The sequence below is a fragment of the Myotis brandtii genome, unplaced genomic scaffold, assembly GCF_000412655.1.
Source record: "Myotis brandtii unplaced genomic scaffold, ASM41265v1 scaffold230, whole genome shotgun sequence".
NCBI classification, from domain to species: Eukaryota; Metazoa; Chordata; class Mammalia; order Chiroptera; family Vespertilionidae; genus Myotis; species Myotis brandtii.
The window spans coordinates 5,959,589-5,975,283 of record NW_005358650.1 but is presented as its reverse complement, the minus strand read 5'-3'; the positions used below and the strand labels follow the sequence as shown (position 1 = coordinate 5,975,283).

At 37.9% G+C, this 15,695-nt stretch overlaps 1 protein-coding gene across 4 annotated transcripts in view; it reads right to left on the bottom strand.

The window, feature by feature from the left end:
- Positions 1–15,695, bottom strand: part of MAN2A1 (mannosidase, alpha, class 2A, member 1) — a 163,475-nt gene that overhangs the window by 25,158 nt on the left and 122,622 nt on the right. For all 4 annotated transcript variants that reach the window (XM_005866447.2, XM_014539889.1, XM_014539892.1 and 1 more), the window contains 2 exons: positions 5,329–5,462; positions 1,996–2,137 (listed from right to left, as the gene is read on the bottom strand). In XM_005866447.2, coding sequence (XP_005866509.1) covers positions 1,996–2,137; positions 5,329–5,462 — 276 coding nt within the window. The remainder of the gene's footprint in view (positions 1–1,995; positions 2,138–5,328; positions 5,463–15,695) is intronic.

Here is a 15,695-nt window from a genome sequence, read left to right as displayed (position 1 = left end):
GCACCGGGCCTCTAGTATATATATAAAAGGCTAATGTGCAAAGTGTCCCCTTGGGAGTTCGACTGGGAGACAGGGAGTTCGATCGCTCACTATGATGTGCACTGACCACCAGGGGGTGGTGCGGAACATGGCAGGCGACCAGCAGCGATGGTGGGGTGCTGAGGGAGCAAGGGAAGGAGGAGGCAGGGAGGTGGGGAGGCAGGGGGAACTGTGTGGTGGCTATGCACAGGTGGCAAGGGAAGGAGGAGGAGGGGAACCTGATTGGCCCTGATCGTTGGCCAGGCCTAGGGACTCTACCTGTGCACAAATTTCGTGCACCAGGCCTCTAGTCTTCACATAAAATTCCAGATTTCTGGGCTCTTTAAAAATTGCAGCATTTGGCAACACTGGGCCCCCTCCCCCCATGGAGGCAATATACTGGCATTATGCAGTGGCCACCCCACTGCACATGGGGTTGCTCCAGGTTGCTCAAGTTTCACCATCCAAACCAAATCTCTGATGTGAGGCCATTATTAATTTTATAACTTCATGATGTCTTTATGGGATGACTGCATGATTTTGTCTAGTACAGACCACAAGAAAAATAAGAACTAGTATTTTTTTGTGTATATGTGGAAGTACAGAATGTATGCATATGCCTAATATAAAAAGTGTCAAAGAATACGCCAGGCATCTCAACTCATTTATTTGCCTAGCTCCTTAAGACACTTAGCAACTTTTTGCATGTAATGAAGGAAGAACTGATGACCTATCCTATATAATAAAAGCCTAATATGCAAATCAAGTGAACGGTGGAATGACCAGTCACTGTGATGCGCACTGACCATCAGGGAGCAGATGCAAAATGCAGGAGTTTCCCCCAGCCCACAGACCCCAGGCCAGCCAAGGTGGGTGCCAGTGGGGAGAACCCTGATCGCCTTGCCAGTTGCCCCACAGATCGGCCCTGATTGCCAGCCAGGTCTAGGGACCCTACCCATGCATGAATTTCATTTCCTGCATTGGGCCTCTAGTAAATGATAATTAAAAATCCTATATAATAAGAGAGGAATTTGCTAATTAGCCGTTACGTCCTGAGGCGTAATGACCAAACACATCACGACCAGATCACGGTTCAGGAGGTGGGTGGGCCAGCGAGGTACAAGCGGCTGCGGAGAGCTACAGGAGGGGGCAGGGCAGCAAACTATGATGGGGGGAGGGAGGAAGGGGGCAAGGGGAGCTACAGGAGGGCAGGGTAGTGGGCGGAGAACTATAGGAGGGCGGCAGCGACCTACTGGCTAAAAGTGGGCGGCAGAGAGCTACAGGACAGGGCAGGGCAGCAAGCAAGCGGGAGGCGAAGAGCTACAAAAGAGGGCAGGGCAACAACTATGACGGGGCGGCGGGGGGGGGAGGGGAGCTATAGGAGGGTGGCAGCGACCTACTGGCACACGGATTCGTGCGCAGGGTTACTAGTATGTATCATAAAAGACAAAAGCATCTCAATAGAAACTTTTCTAAAATTAATCAGTATCTACTACTATTTTCTTTCTCCATCTCATTCTCTTCTTTGGAATCATTAAAGTCATGTCTGTTACCTCTATATCCCCCTATCTGTATCATCTCTACTCCCTTCCTTCTTTTGGGTGGTGGTGCAGAAGAATGTGATTCAGAAGAGGACCTAAATTTGAACTGTAACCTCCCAGCTTTGGAACTAAGTTATCTACAGTTGGAGTTTCTGCATCCATTTAATCACAATAGCCCATTCTGCAAACAATGGGCTATCAGGTGAGGTAAATTATCTTGAAAAACAATCAGTTTCACAGAAGTTTAGGTCCTTGTTCTTCACCTAAAATTGAAGAAATCCATCATTTTATGTTATTTTCACAAAACCCAAAATGAACTAATAGTCCGGTTCTCAAAAGAAACCTGGTAAGTGGAGATGATAATTAAATAAGTCATACACTTGTGCATATGTGAACTGAAACTTACAAGAGCAAAAAGAATCTAAACAATACATACCACTTTCCAAACTCGATACACCTAAAGACTGAGCAGAGAGCAGGGTCAAGCGGTGCTGGGCATCCTGGATATACGCCATTGTGGTCATCGGATACACATTTGCTTGAAGAGGTAACTTGTTCATTGTCATTCTAGGTTGAATCTGTAAGGTCATACAATTATATTTCTTTTAAAAAATTGAGTGATATTTACATAGGACCTTTTAAAAATTAGTATTAACTACAGATGGCTTCTTCCAAAGAGGAAAAGAAACAGCTTCCTTTCTTATTCAAAGTTAGAGCTAATTTAAAACCTGAAACATTCTTCAAAATATTAAAAAAAATCACAAAATTTTCAGAAAACAATTTTTAAGAGCCTTAGAACTTGTCCAGATTTTTAAAATATGCATTCCTATTTAAATTCAGAATAAATATCCTTAACAAAAGTCCTCTAGCTCTCCAATATTTGCATAAAAATTATAAGGGTATTAAGTATTCATTTCTTATCTAAATCTAACATACTGCTTTTGTAATGAATGCTAAGCATAATAGCTCTTTATCTCCTTTCAAGAAATATCTTATAATTCTTCTAAAATCAGTTTTAATAAGTATCCCAGACCTTCTCATCAAATCCTCTAATATATTACATTATAACAATCAAATGCATATTTATGGTTATAAACGATTCAATGCATACTCTTCTTGTTTAGTTTCAATGTAGATAGTTCCAAATTCTAATTTTTCTTGGTCTAGTATCTGAATGTGTGAAATACAACCCCAACTTTAGTTTCTGAGAGAGACTGACAGTGCACTAAACCAGTCTGGGGCAAGGAGACTCACTCAAACATCAGGAGGAGACATCAAACAGAGACTCTGTTACCAGGAAACTTATCCACACCACATAAAATGTCATCTCTTCTTTTAAACTCATAAAAATTTGACATGAAACTAAAGCAAAAAAGTTAACATAATAGTGAACATGTATTGAGAACCCATTAACACCAGGCACAGTGCTGGGAATTTCACAGATAAAACCTTTAATCTCCACAACTCTGCAATGTATCTTTCAGTTTACTGGTTGTACTGAACAGTGCCTTCACAAATTCATGTTCACCCAGAACCTATGAATGTGATTTTATTTTGAAACAGGATCCCTGCTGATATACTCAAGTTGCACTGGATTAGGGTAGGTTCTAATCCATTGATTGGTATTCTTATAAAAAAAGGAAAATCAGGACACAGAAGGACATGTATAGAAACACAAGGAGACAGCATGTGACTGTGGAGGCACAGATTGAAGTGATGTGTTTACAAGGCAAAGTGTACCAAGGGTGGCCTGAACCTACCAGAAGCTAGAAGAAGCAAGGAAGGCTATTTCCCTAGAGCATCTGGAGGGAGGTGGCCCTGCTGACACCTTGATTTAGGACTTCTAGTGTCCCAAACTGTGAGGGAATAATTCCTGTTGTTTTAAGCCATCCAGCTTGGGGTAATTTTTATCGCAGTCTTAAGAAATTCATAAACTAGTAAAGAAACAACTATAAAAAGGTAAAATAAAAAGCTAGCTTGAAAGAATTCTCCATTTCTCCTTTCCAATCCTGATTTTCCCATTCCAAATAACTCATATTATTTTTTAAAATTTATATTTTTATTGATTTCAGAGAGGAAAGGAGAGGGAGAGAGAGATAGAAACATCAATGACAAAAGAGAATCACTGATCAGCTACCTCCTGCACACCCCCGACTGGGGACCGAGCCCACAACCCGGGCATGTGCCCCAACCGGGAATCGAAACGTGACCTCCTGGTTCATAGAGAGATGCTCAATCACTGAGCCACACCAGCCAGGCTAACTCATATACTTTTAATAAAAAGGACATTTCAATCTCACAACTGTGTGGCTGTTACCCTCATTCCCCAGCTGTAGGTCTAGATTTCTAGTCTTGCCCAAGTATCAGTCTTTCCAAAGGTTAAAAAAGAGCTTATTTTAAAAGCAGAAATATTAGGCTATAGACTTAAAAATGATATTTTCCTATTTATTCAAATGCTCGATCTTTAAAAAGAAAATTTTTATTCATTTTTACTAACTTTTTTTCATTCATGTATACACCCACACACATACAAATAATTGCTTCTGAAGATTTTAAGAAAAGACTTTCTTTTGTATACAAAGAAATGAATCACTATAAAGTAGGGGCTTCATTTGAAAACCAAACAGCTGTAGTAAAATTAACATGTTAATTCAAAATGTATGTTGCAATTTTTATGCTTTGGAAAAGGTTTAAATTTAACTTTTGCAGGAAATTGTAAAAGAGAAAATTATCACAATTCTGTCCACTCACTCAAATTGAAAATCAGACAAAGTAAAAGCATTTGTTGTGAAATTATTTCTATTCATAGCCAGAAATTTCTAAAATGTTAATGTCTCAAAAACATGCTAATGTTTTTAATAGTATTATTTCAAAGATATATGTCACACCCATTAACGCTGAGTACAGAGATTTAGGTAATAATCAAAAGAGTTTTATTAAATTAGAGAACTAACAATCTGAAAAATGTTATGAATCAATTTTCTCATTACTATTTCAAGAAAATTTTGATTAAATACACATACATATGCATATATGTATGTGTAATAAAGTACACACCCTCCTCTCCAATAAAGAGAAGGGAAAAGGTTTCCTGAAAGAAAACTTTTTATTAGGTTATATATTTAAAAAAATATATAGAGCCCTAACTGGTTTGGCTCAGTGGATAGAGCGTCAGCCTACAGACTCAAGGGTCCCAGGTTCGATTCCGGTCAAGGGCATGTACCTTGGTTGCGGGCACATCCCCAGTAGCGGGTGTGCAGGAGGCAGCTGATCGAGGTTTCTCTCTCATTGATGTTTCTAACTCTCTATCCCTCTCCCTTCCTCTCTGTAAAAAATCAATAAAATATATTAAAAAAATAAATAAAAATAAAAAAATATATAGAATAAGCTAAATATGCATAGGCCAATTTCTTATGAGAAAAAATATGTAATCCATCAATCCCTAATGATGTTTCCTTTATATTAAATTCATATATACTTTGGCACCATGTTATTTAACACGCATAATTGTCACCAAATCTTCCTTTGAAAAAAATAAATTCTTACAAATAGATGATTTACAAAATACTCTATCAGTTAGTTAGTTGTCGTAATTTTGGAAATCTAGTTAATAAAGAACCTACAAGTATCTGTTGAAAATGTTTTATTTCAAAAATAATTTGTGACCTTAAGCCTATTTTTGAAAGGATGCAAAATTAATTGGCCATTACTATATATAAAAGTTATGCATGCACATAACCATTACTTAGACATTTAAAAGGAAAATTACCTGGTATCCATTTAGGTCTGTATAAAATCTATTTTGGCTGTTTATGTTAGAAGAAATTCTCATTGCAATCTCACGGTTATATTCTTTTCGGATGTCCACAATATTGGAAACTTCCACAGACTGTCCTTCTATTCCTAGATTTAAAAGAATATACACAATAGAAAGAAATTTATTGCCCACTATTTTTAAAGAGTTGCATATATTTTCCTGTTTTCTATCTCCTATCTTTACCAACTCTCATATGCTAAACCGTGTCACAATTCACCTTTTCTTTTTTTTAACTATCATGGTAGATAACATTCATTCAGAGGCACATATAACTTAACAGAAAGATGAAGAGGTTGGTGGAGATAAATGCAGATGAAATATAACATGCAAATTATTCTCTAATGAGTTCTAGAGGGGAAAGAGGACATTAAATGAGAAAAGGTCAGCTCCAATCCAGGCTAGTCCACCTCTTGTCTGCACCACTGTTCCCCAATAGAGTCATTCGAGCCTACTTCTTCACCCTTCTCTCCTCACATATTGGAAATTATGAGCGGTGAAATTTATACTCTGTTGGTTCAAGATACCATATCTAGGAAAAGAGACATGATTAATAGCTAAAACTGATATTTCCATATTACTACTTTAGAGTATAATCTGGAGAGCTCCCCAGAAGTTAAAGCAATTTTAATTGAGTTTGGTATCTCTTAGGACCCCTTGTTTTTTAGTGCTTCATTGTGCCCTTTGTTATACAAAGCAGAGGACAGCTTGAAGAAGTATCAGATGTGTCAGACTTTCTTTTTGTTAAGCCTAAAGTGTTTACAAATTTTATCATGCTGCCCTAACTGCTTGTCAGGTCCCCAGTGAAGCCTTGGGTCTATTTCAGAGATGCAGGGAGGAGTTATGAAGAAACACAACACTCTTAATACAGAACTAAGTGTGTGTAAGATATTACAGGATCTTCAAAGAAGGAAAGTGATCAAAAGAAGAAAGACTGACTCTATCTTACTTCATACAGCTGAAGTTTTTTGAGATTCCAAGACACTTACTTGCCTGCAGTTTTTATTCATTACCTGCTTCTCCCTACTCCTCACAGAATCTGCTACTCTGCTGATAGCCAGAACTTGTTAGACAAAGAGGGCTGTGTAAGAAAAAATGAAGAGGAGAAGGGAGCAAGGAAGACTTTTTCTAGGAGCCAAGAAGAATCCCCAGAGCTTATAGAAGGTGACAGGAAATAGTGAACGAAAAGAAATTTGAATCTGTGAGATTTGTGGAAAAGAATGAAATGCAGCTGGTCCAGGCATTATAGATTTATGTGAAAATAAACTGGAAATTATAAAGCATAAATAATGTGGTAAAAATACTAAATGGGCTAAGGATTTTCAAAATGCTTACTGAAATTCTTTTTTTGGTAGATGCTGCTCTTCCAACTCAATAATCTCAGTGAGAGCTAACTTCAGTTCCTTACCATGTTCATAAAGCTATTATGAGTATGGTCTACATGAGTGGGGGGAAGGGGTGCCTTTTCCCCCTGCTTTATGGACACAGTCTGAACCACTAACCTCTGCCAGTTAAATATACATATGTATTTCCTTCTGAGAATTACCAGAAGAATCTGCCAAGACAGCTGACCCAAATATATCTCTACTACTATTGGGAAGTTAAATAAAACCACATAGAGTGATGATAGGATAACAGTACCTTCTTTGAACTCGGAAATGTATTACTGTAAATGCAAATTTCATTTCAGTATGCTTAGATTAGCCATAATATTGTTCAAAAACCAAAGGAATTGCATATTGAATTTTAATAGGCAAGCTTCTATAAATGAACCAAAAATGCTTCAAACATAAAATGCAGCACTAGGGATGACAGTACTCATGTAGCACTGGGGAAACAGAAGGTGACAAGTAAACTCTAATCTACTGGACACATTCGTAGGGTTTTTAAAACTGTTTTATGTATTCTCCTCTCTAGATTGGATATTCTCTCAGGGGTCAACAGAATACAAAAATCAAATAAAGTCTTGACAAAGAAGAGTGTTATTAATTTCAAGTCATGTATCTCTGGAAAAAATTTACAGAAAACACACTTCAGAAAAAAATTAATAATTTCACATCACCTCTAGCAATAACAAATTATTTCTGTTGAGAAAATCATCTTTCTCAAGCTCAGTATTATGCTCAGATCCTGTTGTGGCAACAAATCCTTAAAGCTCCTTTAAAAGGAGCATCTATATCCATTCAAAATTCAGCAAGACATTAATTTAAATTCTATGCCCGAAAAGACTTTTAAAATAAGATCAAACTTATTATATGTATATAAATAAACCAAATAAAACCTGTCATAGTAATAAAAGCAAGGAGGTACCCCTGAGTTCTCAAAGGTAATTTATTATTATTATTATTTTTTAAATATGTGTGAGGGAGAGAGAGGGTTGTCAACTTTTCTTATTGTGTCAAGAATTCCCTAAAGAGTACGTACCATGCCATTCCCAAAGCAGATCAGAGGACTGAGGGGAGAACTCCCTGGGAAGCAGGGGTACAGACCCAGTGGTTCCAGTGGCCTGCTGGATCTTTGCAGAATGTGGCAGCAAAAGGTATTTTAACCGAAGTAGTTCTACCTGAGCATGAATGACTAGGGCTTCAACCCTGGGAAAGGAAACGGTAACTACTTTATAAGAGTAGTCCATGGGGGTGATAGGAAGATGCCATTTCCAGGTTAAAAAAAAAAGTTCCCTCTTGCTGTTAATGCCTCACATTATGCCTTAGAGAAGAGAGAATAAAGATTGTTTATCCTTATTAACATAGGCAATGCCAAGTAAGAACAGAGTCAGTCCACGGGTGAACAGCTATAACAGAGAAGCCAAAAGAGTCTTTCCTCAACTTTTTTTTTTCCTCCCTAGAACCTGTTGGCTTCTCACAGACTGTCCTACACACCATCTTTGCATTCCAGTTTTTAAGAAGGTTTTGGGCATGTGGTAGGTATTGAATCACTTGTCATGCAGAAATTAGCTGACATGGGAAATGAAAAGAATGAGGTAGCTCTCTGTCCTGACCAAGAAAGATCTGATGAAAAAGACTAATGCAGTACTTGTAGAGTATGATAAACTTTATGCTGAAAACAGACACAAACACCATAGAGTAAAACCTCAATATAACAGACTATTTTAGGCAAGGGCGTGTCTATTAAGGCTGAAGTCCATTATATAATAAAGTAGGTTTTCCGAATACCTATGTTAAGAATTTGACAAATTAGTTAGTTTACATGTTTTTACTTATGTAGACATGTTTGTTTAATAAAATTAAGTATGTTTGAAAAGTTTACAGAAAAGTTTTTTACCTGTATTACTGTAATTTTAAATTTATACTGAATAGGTCTAGTAAATGCGTGCATTCACCAGTCACCATGAGTGAACAAATGCACATGGCTGGGGCTAGGCTTAGAGCATGTGGGAACATCGATGGGCACGCATTAAAAATGTTGCAGAAAGTCATGCCACACGACAACAAAACCAATTACCTCTCGAGATGAAGTGTGATCATGTATTAATCATTCACCGAATACTGTTTACGAGCAGTGACTCTTGGATTGAAATATGTAGACTATAGTTGTAGACATGTAATATTTATTTACGTCAGTGAAATTACCACAATGTTTTTTCCAACATATAGCCTACTCGCTAAAATTTGCTAAAAATAACAGTGAATTAATAACAAAAAAATAACCTGTTAATTTAATTATAAGCAAATCTTGGTTAAAAGCATTTTAAAATTAACATGGTGTTAATTTTCACATATGATATACAGACTAGAAATTCTGTCCATTAAATTCAAAGTCCATTAAATCAAGATCTGCAAAATCGAGTTTGTTATATTTTTTACAGGTGTGTGTGTGTGTGTGTGTGAGAGAGAGAGAGAGAGGAGAGAGAGAGAGAGAGAGAGAACACAGGAGAGGACAGGTATTACCTCTACTGAGTAGTGGACAGAGGCCAGGCATAGATTCCAGAGAAATTTTACCTTAGATCTGTAGTGTGTGAAATTTTTTTCAAGAGTATACATATATATTATTTGTATTTATATACATAAAAAATAATTCTGAAGTATTTTTAAAAGAATATTTTCTAAGAAGGGGGGGAATGAAACTAAGTAGACAAGGGGTTGGGTCAGGGTCAGGCTAGGCCCTAATACAGGGAACATGCTTTAGGGGTGCAACAGCCTCAGGATCTTTGAGTTACTCTCAAAATGATCTTGGTCCCTTTAGAGACATCTCCTACTAGGTGGCTCAGGAAGGGGTAGACAGAAAAGCAAGGCCATCACCTTCTTGACTTGGTTGCTTAGCAGCAGTCTTATGGAAACCAAGAAGGGCATTCTGATAGTGAAGAGAAAAACTGGAGGACAACTCAGATATACACCCTATATTTCAAAGAAGAGGTGGAGGAAACATCAGTGAGGGTGAAAATGATTCAGGAAGGGAATGCAGATGGAAAGCCCAAGGTTAGGGTTCTATGCTGCAACTGATGGTCTTCAGAGAATCCTAGGTGTCATTTCCTCTGCACAATCTACTGTGTTAACCGTTATCCTATATAATAAAAGGGTAATATGCAAATAGATCAAACGGCAGAACTGAACAACCAATCAAAGAGCAATATGCTAATGATATGCTAAGGCTGCTCAACCGCTCACTATGACATGCACTGACCACCAGGGGGCAGACAGTCAACTGGTTGACCAGTCGCTATGACGTGCACTGACCACCAGAGGGCAGATGCTCCGATAGGTAGGTTAGCTTGCTGCTGGGGTCCGGCCAGTTGGGACTGAGCGAGATGGGCCAGACACGCCCTGGAACCCTCCCATGGTCCCTCCCCGGCCCGATCGTGCACTGGTGGGGTCCCTCAGCCTGGCCTGAGCTCTCTCGAAATGCAGGACCCCTCAGGGGATGCCAGAGAGCTGGTTTCAGCCCGATCCCGCAGGCCACTCCCCTTGGGAGGGCGCCAGACGCAGGGCTCATGTCTGGTGAGTGCTGCTGTGGCAGCACGAGCCTCTCCCAATCGGGACTGATTAGGCACAGCAGGCACAGTGGGGCCGGGATGAGTGGGAGCAGCAGGTAGGAGCTGTAGGCAGTGTTGGACTGCAGGTTTCAGCCCAATCCCTGCAGGCCACCCAGAGGGACCCCACAAATACAAATTCGTGCACCAGGCCTCTAGTATTATTACAAAATCTACCTGAAGAGCCTAATTCAACTCACACCTGTAGAATCTCAGTTGATCCAGCTCTTTCAACCTTTCCAGATCACCTTACTCTAGCAATTTTGAAATACAAAGTACACTTACCAACAAATATACCTGATAAATCAGACTCCATCTTCACTATACTCAAAGGGTTATAATAGTGAGAGGCAGCAGTTTGGGAAAAACACCAGAGCAAAAGAGAGCCTCATTCATACCCAAGCAAGAATCAAATACTATTTTAGTGGCACTCAAAGTGTAATTGGGAAAAGTCATTAGATCAAGATGGAATTATAACAGCAAGTGGCCCACACTCACCTAAGAAAATGAAAAGTAATGATGAGAAACAACTGTAAGAGAGGTGTTTAAATCTTTAAACAGAAGTTCAACAGGAATTTGACATTAAGATATAAAATAAGTCCTTAGAAAAAACAACTAAGATTGAAAACAAGGTTTCCAGTAAGTGTCCTTAAAATGTGGGCTCTTGGGTCTGGCTGCAGTGGCTCAGTTGGTTGAGCACCATCCTGTGCACTGAAGAGTTGCTGGTTTGATTCCTGGTCAGCACACATGCTTGGATTTTGGGTTTGATCCCCAGTTGGGGCATGTGTAGGAGGCAGCTGATTGATGTTTTTCTCTCTCTGATGTGTCTCTCTCTCTCTCACTCTTTCTCTCTTTTTCTCTCTCCTTTCCTCTCTCCCTCCCTCCCTTCCTCTAAGCATGCCCTTGGGTGAGGATAAAAAAGAAATGTGGGCTCTTGGGGAAAATGGAACCTTGTTATCTAGCTAATTGTTTTCCTAATCCCTTTTCTTCAAACCTGTGTCTGAACAGAGGTGACTGAGCCATCACCACTTTATAGCAGAAATAGCACAATAAGTAGCAAAAAAAAATAGGGGCTCTAATTTTAAATATCCTCCCTCCAACTTTGAGAGAATATTGTTTTGTATTTAAATAATCAAAAATATAAAAATATTTTTCCCACTATGTATTTACTTTTGTGACATTTTTGTGAACTTATCTAACTTAACTGGGAGTTGACACTTATGTTATTAATGCTTAGTTCAGCATATATACTTGAATAACAATTCTCACAAAAATGATAAGTAGGTCAACATAAAAATGTTTCTAAAAATCAAATATTATCATGACTATATTTTTAAAATATTGTACTCATATCTGAAAGTACCAAGAATAAAAATGATAATAATTCCCACAATTAGATGACCTTTCCCTCCATGTTGACTTAGTCAACTTATCATCCATTATACGATCTAATTTATCCTCTGAGGTACCTGCTGATTTCCAAGTCTGTAAATATTCACATTGATTATTTCTCCACAAGTGAAAATTTCAACATCTACTTACATGAATACAAATTTTAGAAAATTTAATTCCAAGTCTCAAATTTAAGAAAATTATGATGGATCACTTTGTTTTATTTATAAAGCCCCAGATAAATAACCATCACTACTTATTGATCTACTTGAAATAGCTAGACACTAGTCAACATATTTTAAGCTTTTCATTTCAATAATTCCAACAATACATAAAAGTAAATGCAAAATAGGGATGGTATAGAATTTCCATCATATTTTGCAAATTTTAGTGAAAGGTTATAACAATTAGGTATGACATACTTGAAGGACTAATAATTAAAATAACCATCACTACTTATTGATCTACTTGAAATAGCTAGACACTAGTCAACATATTTTAAGCTTTTCATTTCAATAATTCCAACAATACATAAAAGTAAATGCAAAATAGGGATGGTATAGAATTTCCATCATATTTTGCAAATTTTAGTGAAAGGTTATAACAATTAGGTATGACATACTTGAAGGACTAATTCAGAAATACACTACAAAATTGGGAAGCTACCTTTGTTTTTTCTAGTAAACACTGATTTTAAGAAACAACAGGGTTTTTGGAAGCTCTGATTTAGAGGAAATATCTGCATTGGTTACATTTCTTTAAATTAAAGAAACTGGTCTAACTGAAGCCTTTTCTTGGGAGGTGAATAAAACAGCTCACAACCCCAGCGATTTCTATACCTTCCCCACAATTCAGGCGTGGGCTGGCCTAGGACAAGGGAAGGAAGAATGCTGGAATAATCAGGATAGTATGTCCTCACACACTCTGACAGTCATTCTGAACTCGCCTATTCCTGTTCTCCCAAACATGGTCCTTTCCAAGGCACTTTGTCAAGAAGTGTGGCTTCCATATATTCCCACAAGATGATCTGCCTGAAATGGGCCTGCCAGAGAGGCATGGGTTCTTTCTTTTCTTGTTATCACACTTTCACTCAACTTACAGAAAAAAAAAAAAAAAAGGCAGCAATAGCATACCTCTCATCCACCTTAATTAACTCCAGTGAAGACTGAACAGAGACATTTTGAAAAATATTTAAATATAAAGAAAAACTAGGTGTCAACTTAAAAAATATGTAATGACAAGAGTTCTTCAAATTCTTATAGGGACAAGTGAATTTTATCTAACCAAACCCACTTCATGCTTCATGATAGTCTTCCTCCTTTTTGCCCATTCAAGTGACATTTCTCTAAGACCTAGCATCTTAACAATTCAATTCCTTAACAAATATCTTCCTCAACTCTCCCAACCCTCAATGATGACTCTCTTGTAACACTTGCAGTCTAACTCATCTGGTCACACATCCTCTTAAGGAGATACAACACTAGTGAGTGCCAAACTTTATGTTAACTCAGTTATTCCTCCAACACTCCTATGAGGTAGACTTGTTATTGTCAGGATAATGAAATCAAGGCTAGATAGTTAATAATCTGCACAAGATCATACAGCTGGTAAGCATCATGGGATGGGAACTGGAATTGAATTGCAGGTTGGCTGACTCCAGAGCCTGAGATCTTAACCCTGTACTTCCCCTGGGTTTCCCTTCCCTGGGCCCTTTTGTACACATTTGTGGGGGATGCTATTTCCTTGCTAAGAGGATGTGCCTTCAATGCAGCAGCTGCTGTCAAACAGCCCCCAAGATAACCTCTGAGTTCTGAATTTGTGTAACTAGAAAGTGCTTCTAGTTCCTTAAAATAACCTTCTCTTTCATGCCTGTAGGGAATAATCAGATTCAACACATAGCAACTTATTTCAATTTTTAAAAGTTCCAATTAACAGAAAAAAAAATCCTTAGCAGTCAATTGCATGATATTCCAAAAATGTCTTAATTACCTAAGCCTGCCTACCCATAACTTACTGAATACTTTTTACTCTTAAATCAAACTAAATATGGAATGTAGTCCAGAAGATAAAATGAGAGATTGATTGCAAACCATTTTAATATCCTCATGAATCTTTTTATGGAAATAAAACAACTTCAGTGAAGCTCTGAGACCTTGTTTACAAGTTGGAGGACCCAAGGGATGGGACCCCAGATTCAAGTGACCTCAGAAGATGAATTTAGAAGCAGGGGTCAAGCACCAGAGAGCCTTTATGTGACATTAAGTTTTGTGAAAACTCTTAAATGGTTCTACCTAATTGGCCATCTAGCCTTTCTATAGTTTAAGTAATGAGGTCTATAGTTTGCTTAGTGGTGAAACTAAGGATTCGGATCTCTAATTCCAACGTGATTCTCTTATTTGTTTAACTAGATGAAGTTCATTTTGATTCTCTAAAAGTCAAGGGTCATATTAGAATTCATTTGGGTTATATATTCAAAATAGAAAAAAAAAACTAAACAAACTCTCTTTGCTAAATATGCCCATGCAAGGAAAATACAAGTCATTTCCGTTAAAGGAAAGTTTTTTCTACCATACTTTTTGATGGCAGTTCATTATATTTTACCTTCAGGCTACTTTCTTTCTTTTAGCAAGATCCATTACATATAGTACCCTTATAATATGTTGGAGGAAAATAGGCAAAAGTATTGTATTTAAGATATTTCTCATAAGGGGTGAAACATACAGACTCCCTCACAAACACACACCTACATAGGAGAACACAGTCCTGGGGGGAGAAAATAAACCCTGAAGGTACATATTATAACAAATCTAGAACCTAAACTTTGTGCCACTGAAAATGTACATGACACATTGGTAACCCACAGCAACCTAATTCTTCAAAGTGGCTGTTGATGTCAGAAAACTAGGGCACCAAAGTCTAATAATTACAGCTCTGAAGACAAATGAAGCCACAGCTAGCAAATGTCACTTACTGATCACTGTGTCACCACAAGGCATGTATTTTTTGTGATGGTACAATATCAAATATAACACAAGGGGATACAGGGGCATCTGCTTGTATCATATTCTACCTTCCAATCCATGATTAACAACAAAAGCTAAAGTATCCTATTTGGCAACATTTAAAGCTTCAATTTAATGAAAGATGATTACACTACAAGAAAAATTAACCCCCACCTCTCTCATATTTTCCTCTGGAAAAATGTTATTTGCCAGAAACTAAATAATCTTTTAGAAACCATGAAATAGTTCCAAAAGGGCATTCATTAAATTGTGGTCTTTGTGAAATAGATTTCTTATTTAACCTGACATAAGGCAAAGCATTATGTTTCATTAGAAATCTCTAAAACCACTCTGATCTTTTGGAGCTTTAAAAGCTAGTGAATTTCCTCTAATTTAATATTTCTCGAAACCTTTTGAATGTAATGTCTAAAAGATAATGAAAAGGTAAACACAGTGCTTTTTAATAACTTAGGTGATGTTAAGAAAAAGACTTTAAACTGTGCCTCTTATTATTTCCATCATCCAGAGAGAACATAAATAGAAAAAACTAAAGTTAAATAACAAACTAAAAACAAAATCAGCAGGTGGGTTGAACCCAGGCCCCTCTACCTCAGTTTGTTTCAAAATCAATAATAATTCTTTGATGGCTATACCTAACTGACCCCCTAGTCTTTCTATAGTTAAAAAAAGTGAGTCTTATATCCTATATAATAAAAGCCTAATATGCAAATCGACCGAACAGCAGAACGACCAGTAGAACAACTGGTCACTATGATGCCCACTGACCACCAGGGGGCAGATGCTCAATGCAGGAGCTGCCCCAATCCTGCAGGCTCCAGGTCAGCCAAGGCAGGTGCCAGCAGGGCCCCCCGATCACTCTGCCTGTTAGGCCAGCCAAGGCAGGTGCCAGCAGGGCCCCCCCGATCACTCTGCCTGTCGTC